The sequence below is a fragment of the Saccopteryx bilineata genome, chromosome 6, assembly GCF_036850765.1.
Source record: "Saccopteryx bilineata isolate mSacBil1 chromosome 6, mSacBil1_pri_phased_curated, whole genome shotgun sequence".
Classification (NCBI taxonomy): Eukaryota; Metazoa; Chordata; class Mammalia; order Chiroptera; family Emballonuridae; genus Saccopteryx; species Saccopteryx bilineata.
In genome coordinates this window covers 209559957-209569206 of record NC_089495.1, presented here as the reverse complement: position 1 = coordinate 209569206, position 9250 = coordinate 209559957, and the positions used below count along the sequence as shown (strand labels likewise).

Sequence of the window (9250 nt, the reverse complement as noted above, 5' to 3'; positions counted from 1 at the left end):
AAACGCCCACCCGGGAGGCAGCTGTAGCTGAGTTCAGTGAGACCCTGGTGAGAGAGCACCCCTTGGGGAGGGGACTTCTCACCTGACAGAGCCCAGAGGGGTGGAGGTACAGTTTCCCCAGTGGGTCACTGGGATGGGGACCAGTGGGGCCAGGCCAGCTTCCTCCCTGGCCCCGAATGCTTGGCTCGTATTGTTGGGGAGAAGGTGCTGTGTACGTGTCCCATTCCTTAGCGTCCAGCAGGGTGTCCTCCATCTTTACTGGTGCAGCCTAGGGAGGCTGCCCCCGTGACCTGTGAAGCAAGCGGCTCCAGGACGGTATGGAGGGTGATATGACCAGTGCGTCCCCGTCTGGGAAATGGGCACCAGGCTGGGCGCGGGGCAGCGTGGGGCCCACACCTGTGGGGGTCAGGCCTCCATGAGCCCCTGGGTGGTGGTGCAGCCTCTGTGGGCGAGGGGTCAAGCCCACACCTGAGCAGGTGTGTGAGGACTGTCCAGGGCAGAGGGACCCAGTGTGGTCAACTCGCCACCAGGTGGCGATTTCTTCTCCTGGACGATGTGCTACGTAGGGTGCTCGGCATGGTCTGTGTGGCTGGTAGGGTGGACATTCAGAGGTGGCTGTAGCCAGAGCACCTGGGCAGATGGAAGTCCATGCTCCTGGTCTCAGAATGGCCTCTGGCGTGACCACCTCATGCCAGTTCCAGGTGGCCTGTGCCAGGGGCTTGCTAAGCCACCTTTTCCTGATGAATGCTTCCTGGTGGCTGTTTGCATGTGACACAAGGGCCTTCACGCTGATGCCACAATCACATGTCCACCCACATGGCTCCAGCCCTGAGCCACTGGTCCCCACCCGGCCCTGCCCAGCCCTCCAGGACATTGAATCCTACCTTGAGTCTGTAGGTTTTCTTTCGTTTTTCTTTCTTTTTTTTTTTTTTTGTATTTTTCCGAAGCTGGAAACGGGGAGGCAGTCAGACAGACTCCTGCATGCACCCAACAGGGATCCACCTGGCACGCCCACCAGAGGGCAATGCTCTGCCCATCCGGGGCGTTGCTCTGTTCCATCCAGAGCCATTCTAGCACCTGAGGCAGAGGCCACAGAGCCATCCTCAACGCCTGGGCCAACTTTGCTCCAGTGGAGCCTTGGCTGCGGGAGGGGAAGAGAGAGGCAGAGAGGAAGGAGAGGGGGAGGGGTGGAGAACCAGATGGGTGCTTCTCCTGTGTGCCCTGGCCAGGAATCGAACCCGGGACTCCTGCACGCCAGGCCGACGCTCTACCACTGAGCCAACCAGCCAGGGCCTGTAGGTATTCTTGTATGTACTACATTCCCACTCACACAGGATACATGACCAGGAGCTTGAAGTCACCCCCTCCCACCCTGCACTGAGCAGATGGGTCCCTCACCTCCGCTTCAGCTCAGCAGCAGACCCCAAAGGCACTGCCACCAGGAGCTGCCAGCTCAACGCAACCCCCGTGGCAGGCTCTCTCTCGAAGGGAGAGCTGAGGGGCATGCCTGGCACTATGCCCGACACTCTCTGTCCCCAGCCTCACAGCCGTCCTCCCACCAGATGCAGGGCCTGCACATGCGTTACTTATGGCCGCGTCCGCAGCCTCACTCCATCACAGCGACAGCAGGGTGTCCAGTGTGTAGCCGGTGCTCAGTGAGACCTGTGGGTGGGTGGACGGATGGATGGATGGATGGGCGGGCCACTCAGTCAGTGGGTGAGCTCCCTCCTGGGTGAGGAGTGACAGGCTCTGGTTTTGCTAACTGACTAGGGTTTGTGTGAATGGGGCATTCGCCCAATGGCCTCCTTGGACCGGCCATATTGCACCCGAAGTGCTAGTTGCTTCACCAGTGGAAAAATCGGAGCTCCAGGCCACTCCCTCTTCAGGAGTGGGTCTGTGGGAGCTGAGAGTTGGAGCCTCTACTCTACCCCAACCCTCAGCTAGCTTTTCCCTGGGTTCCCTGCCATCCTGGACACCCACTCCTTGGAACCCCAGAGCAAGATGACCTCTGGAGAGCCACACGGGGACCTGCTTTATTCACCCTGAATTGCCTTGGCTGGTTTGGGCCTCACCTAGAAGACACTAGGCCCCAAGGGTTGGTAGATTTGTTGACCTCAAGGGCCTTGACCTCAGGGCTCGGCTAAGAGTGTGGTCATTAAGAGAAGGGTGTCTGGCCTTGTGTGACCTTGGGTGGTAGTGTCCAGCTCTGTACAGGGCTCACTGGTCCTACCCACCTCATAGGGTGAATAGGGGCCGTTGCGTCAGGCTTGTACATGTTGAGGGGGGCACTCACCATGTGGGCCATGGCCATCCTCAAAACTCTGGCCCAGCCCTGGCCCTTCCTCTTCTGAAGGCTTCGACTTACAGAAGGAGCTCTCCCAGCTCAGAGAAGGTCAGTAAGTCCCCTAAGTCTTATAGCTAGGTATAGCTCAGTGCCTGGGTCTGACTCAGCCCGCCCCCCCCCCCACTGCAGCCCCTGGTGGCAGGGGTTAGGGGAGAGACCACCGGGAAGAAAGCTCTAGAATACTGACAGCCACAAGGGTGACTGAGACTTTAAAGGGGCCATCGCTCCACAGGCTCTCCACCCTGGATGGTAAGCAACACACGTTCCCTAAGATGGGACACTGAGGCTGGGGAGGGGACTCCCAGCCAGAGCCTCCTCTGAACCCCTGTTCAACTCCATCCCCTCAGGTTGGAGAAGGAGCAGGCACCTGTGAGAGAGAGAGCTCCCTCTGGCCAGAGCGGACGTCAGGATGGTTGGGGAGGAGCAGGGACTGGTGGAGGGTACTCTACAGGGAGCACGGTGGACACTGAGCCCTGGGCCAGCGTCAGGGGCACAGGAAGGCATTCATAATGAGAGCACTGGGGCGGAGCAGCCCTCGCTGACCACTCCCAGAACTCTTCTCCTTGGCTCGTCTCACCACCAACTAGGCGCCCAGTGCTGCCCGCCAGTCAAGTTGGGGGGCAGTGAGGATGGGTCAGCTGGGGGAGCCCATAGAGGAGCAGGTCCTGCTGGTGGACAGAAGGGGGTATAGCCAGGTGCTCAGAGAAGGCTTCCAGGAAGGTGAGCTCCATCCCCCAACACGGGCTGCAAGAAGTCATGGAATAGTGGGGTTCACCACGGCGAGGGTCTGGGGTCTCCACCTTGCAACCAGCTCTGAGGAGGGGGTAGAGGGAGCCCAGCACCTCACTCCCCCAAAAGTTACTGAAGCACCTCTTTAGGCCAGTGGGAGGGGTGGTCCCAGAGGGGTCCGGAAACTGCTGTAAGCACAGGAGTGCCCGTGTGTGCGGGTTGCCTGGGGTCCCGTCTGCAGTCTGCAGCCTCTGCTTGGGTCTCACAGCGCCACCCTCGGCGCGGACACGGGCGTTTCTGTCCTCTCTGCGGCCTCCGCAGACGTGCCATGTGCCACAAAAGACTGGCGAGTTCTGCTTCCCCCCCTCCCTCTGTCCCTGTTCCCTTCGCTGTCGCTGTCAGATGCGGTCTAACTGCCGTTTTGAGGCCCCAGACTGACGCTGGGTGGCTGTCTCCCCGGTCTGTGGGTGTCTGTGTGTCTGCCTGTGGGCGTGTCTGTCTGCCTGTGTCTCTCGCTGACTCTGTCCTTGACCGTGTCTGTCTAAACGTGCCTGGGGGGGAGGGCCCCTTCGCCTCTCCTCTCTCCTCTCCCACCCCCTCCTGCAGGCGCTAACGCAACCGCGCTGCCTTGGCTGCGCCGGGAGCGGGAGCGCAGTGGCCTCCTCTGCCCATGCAGCCGTGCCCGCTCCACCGCGCTGCCCGCCAGAGGGCCCTTCTCTGGGCTCTTAGCTGCTGGCCGCCCCTCCCTCAGCCTGGGGCCCCGCCCTAGCCCCGGGTGGGTGCGCTCCCCTCCCGGCGGGGTCCGCTGGCTCCCCATCTTTCCTTATGTAACTCCACATCTGGCTGCGCTTTGCAGGTCACCCTGGGCCCTGTGCTGGGACCTGCTCACGGGGAGACTGAGTCCCACGCAGATCGAGGGGGGTGGGTGGGAGCCGACCCCTGGCCCGGGCGCGGCTCTCAGTGACCCTTCCTATCTTTTCTCTTTAAGACGTTCTTTCCCGCGGACGCGCTTGCCCCAAGGAGGAAGGAGAAGGGGCTCCGCGGTGCTAGTTCGCCTGAACGCGGGTGAGGCAGTTTTCCCCACCTCCACTCCAGGTCCCCACAGGCGGCCCGGTTCCCGACGAGGGCTGGTCAGGGATCACCCGGCCGAGGGCGCAGGGCCAGCCGAGTGGTCGAGAGACGGGCTCCGGTGCTCGCGTGCCGGCTGGCTGCAGGCGAGCCCCCGGTCCCGCCCCCGCCAGCCCCGGGCCGGGCTCCCCGCCAGCCGCGCTGCGCACACGGGCTGGGCTCCGGCGGCCGGCGGGCACGCGGCGCTGTCCGTGGTGCTGCCGGCGGCGGGCGGGGCGGGGGCGGGACCGGGGCGGGGCGAGCGCTGCAGCCAATGGAGGGGGCGCTGCGCGGGGCGCGGGGGGCGGCGGGCTGGGCGCGGGGCGCACTTGGCGGCGCGCTGCACTCGGGGCGCACAGACGCTGAGGCAGCGGCTCGGGTCCGGGTTCCGCTCCGGCTGCAGCGGTCGTGCCACTGGCCCCATCCGGCTCGGAGTCCGGCCTGGGACCCCACGGCGCCGTCCGCCCCGGCCTCGGCGCCCGCGGACCATGCGCCGGGCACCCCCTGGGGAACCCATCTGGGCTGAAAGCCCGCAAACATCAGGCTCCTGGGCCGGGGCCCGTCCCGGTCACCCGGCCGGCTGTTCGCGCCCCGCTCCGCGCCCCGGCGCCGCGTGAGCCGGCGGGGCCATGGAGCGCACGCCACCCGACGGGCCGCTGAACGCGTCGGGAGCGCTGGCTGGAGAGGCGGCGGCGGCGGCGGCGGGCGGGGCGCGCGGCTTCTCCGCCGCTTGGACCGCGGTGCTGGCCGCGCTCATGGCGCTCCTCATTGTGGCCACGGTGCTGGGAAACGCGCTGGTCATGCTCGCCTTCGTGGCCGACTCGAGCCTCCGCACCCAGAACAACTTCTTTCTGCTCAATCTCGCCATCTCCGATTTCCTCGTGGGTAAAGCCCCCAGCCCCAGCCCAAGTCCGGGAGCGCTCGGCCCGCCTCACCAGAGGGTATCGGAGCGCGGAACTAGTGTGTCTTTTGCTCCGGCACACGCGCCCCGGCGGGGACCCGGCCTAGGGAGGGGACAGTAGGGACTCCTGGGGCGGTGGGCGCGGACGAAGTTCCCTGCCTCCCCGCCGCGGTACGCGGGCTGGGGAGTGACGTGCCTGGGTAAGGGGCCCGGAGCGGGCGGGCGCTTGGCGAGGCGCAAGGCGCGGCGGCTGCGGGTGCAGTACTGGCTCCTGTGGTAGCCAGACAAAGGCTGCGGCGGACTCAGGGCGCGCGGAGGGCGGCGGGGGAAGGTTTGGGGGAGTCTTGGGGGAAGGGACAAGGAATGGGGGTTTTGGAGCCGTGCTGGGGGAAGGGGCCGTGGGGAAGGCGCGGCAGAGGTGGGGGACATGCTCCCAGGAGCGCGCTCTCACGTGTTCACGAGCTGCCGCCGGCTGGGGGGCGGGGCGTACGGTGGGGACCGGAGCGCCGGACACCTGTTGGGGCTGCGTGGAGCGTCTGGTGGACACTCCCGAGCGGGGCCTGGTGGTGGCAGCGGGGCTTGGCGGCCGGAGCGGCTGGCGTGGCGGTGGCCCAGTGCCCTTCGAGTCAGGAGAAAGGTTTTCTTGGTTTCTGAGCTGAAGAGGAAAGGCTATCCAAAGCCAGGAGAGATGCTGGGGTCCTGCCAGCCAGAGAGGAAGGAAATTCTCCTTCTCCCTCCCTTGGGGAACTGGACAGAAAAAACCCTGGGAAGTGCCAATCCAGGAGCAGGGCTCACTGTGTGTGCCCAGAGGTCCCCACACAGAATCGTCCCTCGGGAACCCAGGTCTAGGGGATGCCCAGGGGGAGGACAGAGGTCGAAGGGCAGATGGTGTGCAGCGGGGACAGGGTAGAGTGGGTGGGTGAGGTAAGGGTTGCTGCCAAGCCCTGCGGTGGGTCCGACCCCAGGCCCGGGTCCAGCTCTGGCCCACCCTGGCCCTGCTCTCTCACAGGAGCCTTCTGCATCCCACTGTATGTGCCCTACGTGTTGACCGGGCGCTGGCCCTTCAGCCGGGGTCTCTGCAAGCTGTGGCTGGTCGTGGACTATCTGCTCTGCACGTCTTCCGTCTTCAACATCGTGCTCATCAGCTATGACCGCTTCCTGTCGGTCACTCGTGCTGTGAGTCAGGGATGCAGGTGCCCACGCTCACTCCTGGGCGGGGGGGGGGGGAGGAGAGGTGGTCAGGGGTGGCCCCAGGAGGTGCCTGGCAGGGAGTCGTGGGCAGTGCCAGGTGGGGTTGGAGCCTGCTAGCCTCACACCTGAGGTGCCAGGCTGCCCACTCAGTAGCCATTTGCTGCCAGGAGGATTGGTCCCGGGACAGGGGAGAGGCCCTGTCTGGGCCTGGCATCAGATGACCTTGAGGGAAGGGGGCCACTTCAGGCTCCTCTTTGGGACAGGTCTCATGTCTTTGGAGCTGAGGGAGGATTTGGGCCAGAGGCCCTTGGTGGCACTGCCCCGTTCCTTGTCTGTGTGTGTGTGTGTGTGTCTGTGTGTATCCCAGGGAGATAGGCATCAGCTGCTGGCTCCACAGGTTTCCCTTGGCGTGAATGGCCACCATGAGTTGGGGACCCAGACAGCTTCCCATGTCAGTGCCACATGGGCATGTGGCTGGCAGCACTGGGGCAGAGGTCTCTCCCTGCCCTCTTGTTTTCTCCTTGATGGCTTTATCTGGCACCCCCAAGGGCTCTCTGCTGGAGGGCCACACGTGTCCTGTCCAGAGAGACATGGGACAGAGTGCAAACAGACGAGTTTGCGGTCAGTAGGCCTGGGTCAAACCCCAGCTCTGCCTCCCTTAGCCGGTCCGCCTGGCCTATCCCTCCCTCCATCCCTGAGTAAGAAAGTGGGGAGTTATGGGGCTGTTGTGAAGGTCAGGGAGACGATACACAGAGGTGTCAAGCACAGAGCCTGCCACCCTGCGGGGACTCGAGAGACAGGGACAATGACAAGCCCCTTGGGGGAGCTCACAGTAAACATGCAGCCTGGCTATAGGACAGCGATGGGGCCTCAGCCAGCCCGGGATGCGCTGGGGGAGGAAGAAGGGAAGGGGGTCGGGGTAGGAAGGAGAGGCACCTCTGCCCGGGGCACAGAGGCCGAGAGGCCACCGGGAGCTCCCAGTCCTGTCGTCCTGCTGCAGCTGGTGGCCGCCGGCTGTCCCGGCTCCGTCCCCTTCCCTCCTGACCCCGCCTGTCCCACGGCAGGTCTCTTACCGGGCCCAGCAGGGCAACACGCGGCGGGCGGTGCAGAAGATGGTGCTGGTGTGGGTGCTGGCCTTCCTGCTGTACGGGCCGGCCATCCTGAGCTGGGAGTACCTGTCTGGCGGCAGCTCCATCCCCGAGGGCCAGTGCTACGCCGAGTTCTTCTACAACTGGTACTTCCTCATGACAGCCTCCACGCTCGAGTTCTTCACGCCCTTCCTCAGCGTCACCTTCTTCAACCTCAGCATCTACCTGAACATCCAGAGGCGCACCCGCCACCGGCTGGAGGGGGCCCGCGAGACGGCCAGCACCGAGCCCGCGCCCGAGGCCCCGCCCACGCCGCCCGCGGCGCCCGGCTGCTGGGGCTGCTGGCAGAGGGGGCGCGGGGAGACCGTGCCTCTGCACAGGTTCGGGGTCAGGGTCGGCGAGGCGGCCCCCGGCACCGAGGCCGGGGAGGCGGCCCTGGGGGGCAGCGGCGGAGGCACCGCGGGCTCGCCCACCTCCAGCTCGGGCAGCTCCTCGCGGGGCACAGAGCGGCCTCGCTCGCTCAAGAGGGGCTCCAAGCCCTCGGCGTCCTCCGCGTCCCTGGAGAAGCGCATGAAGATGGTGTCCCAGAGCATCACCCAGCGGTTCCGGCTGTCCCGGGACAAGAAGGTGGCCAAGTCGCTGGCCGTCATCGTGAGCATCTTCGGGCTCTGCTGGGCCCCGTACACCCTCCTGATGATCATCCGGGCCGCCTGCCACGGCCACTGCGTCCCCAGCTACTGGTACGAGACGTCCTTCTGGCTGCTGTGGGCCAACTCGGCGGTGAACCCGGTCCTCTACCCGCTGTGCCACCACAGTTTCCGCCGCGCCTTCACCAAGCTGCTCTGCCCCCACAAGCTCAAGGTGCAGGCCCACAGCTCCCTGGAGCACTGCTGGAAGTGAGCTGGCCCCTCGCGGCCACTGGGGACCCGGGCAGGGCCCTCGACGGCCACTCCGCCCTGACGCCCTCCTTTCCTGGGCGGCCGCCTCTGGGTGTGAGCCACATCCCGACTTCAGCTCACACTACATGCCGTGGTGGCTTCTCAGAGACCCCCGGTCTGCAGTGGAGGCCGCTCAGTGGGCTAGCCGAGGGGCCCACGCGGCCTGAACTGCATGAATGGGCGTGGCCGGCCCTGCCACCCAGATCTCAGCTCCACCCCAGAAGGAACAGTCCAGGGGTCTCAGCCGTGATGTGCACCCCACACGGGCACTGGGACAGCCAGTGGTGTCCACCCTTCGCACAAGTAATGCTTGGCTGTTCTTCCCAAAGCAAGCGCTCGGTGTGTGCTCTGGGCCCCCTGGTCGGCCCCCTCGTGTGCGCACACCTGCCCACCTGCACACCTGCCCACCTGCTCCTGCTCCACCTGCCCCTGCACACCTGCACACCTGCCCCTGCTCCACCTGCCCACCTGCACACCTGCCCCTGCACACCTGCACACCTGCCCCTGCTCCACCTGCACACCTGCCCCTGCTCCACCTGCCCACCTGCCCCTGCACACCTGCACACCTGTACACCTGCCCCTGCTCCACCTGCACACCTGCCCCTGCTCCACCTGCACACCTGCCCCTGCACACCTGCACACCTGCCCCTGCTCCACCTGCACACCTGCCCCTGCACACCTGCACACCTGCCCCTGCTCCACCTGCACACCTGCCCCTGCACACCTGCACACCTGCCCCTGCTCCACCTGCACACCTGCCCCTGCACACCTGCACACCTGCCCCTGCTCCACCTGCACACCTGCACACCTGCCCCTGCTCCACCTGCACACCTGCCCCTGCACACCTGCACACCTGCCCCTGCTCCACCTGCACACCTGCCCCTGCTCCACCTGCACACCTGCCCCTGCACACCTGCACACCTGCCCCTGCTCCACCTGCACACCTGCCCCT

At 65.6% G+C, this 9250-nt stretch overlaps 1 protein-coding gene across 1 annotated transcript; it reads left to right on the top strand.

Annotated features, from left to right (window-relative positions):
- The first annotated feature begins 4809 nt into the window (after window positions 1-4809).
- HRH3 (histamine receptor H3) lies at window positions 4810-8718 on the top strand. Its single transcript, XM_066235638.1, has 3 exons — window positions 4810-5065; window positions 6091-6257; window positions 7337-8718. The coding sequence occupies exons 1-3, from the start codon at window positions 4810-4812 to the stop codon at window positions 8258-8260; spliced, it is 1347 nt and encodes a 448-aa protein (XP_066091735.1). The 3' UTR covers window positions 8261-8718.
- Window positions 8719-9250: the final 532 nt, after the last annotated feature.

What these genes read in the sequence shown, in the direction of transcription:
- HRH3 (XM_066235638.1), top strand. Translation starts at nt 4,810, where the DNA reads ATGGAGCGCACGCCACCCGACGGGCCGCTGAACGCGTCGGGAGCGCTG. An exon ending in CATCTCCGATTTCCTCGTGG is followed by an intron (nt 5,066 to 6,090) that starts GTAAAGCCCCCA and finishes GCTCTCTCACAG; the next exon opens with GAGCCTTCTGCATCCCACTG. An exon ending in TCCTGTCGGTCACTCGTGCT is followed by an intron (nt 6,258 to 7,336) that starts GTGAGTCAGGGA and finishes GTCCCACGGCAG; the next exon opens with GTCTCTTACCGGGCCCAGCA.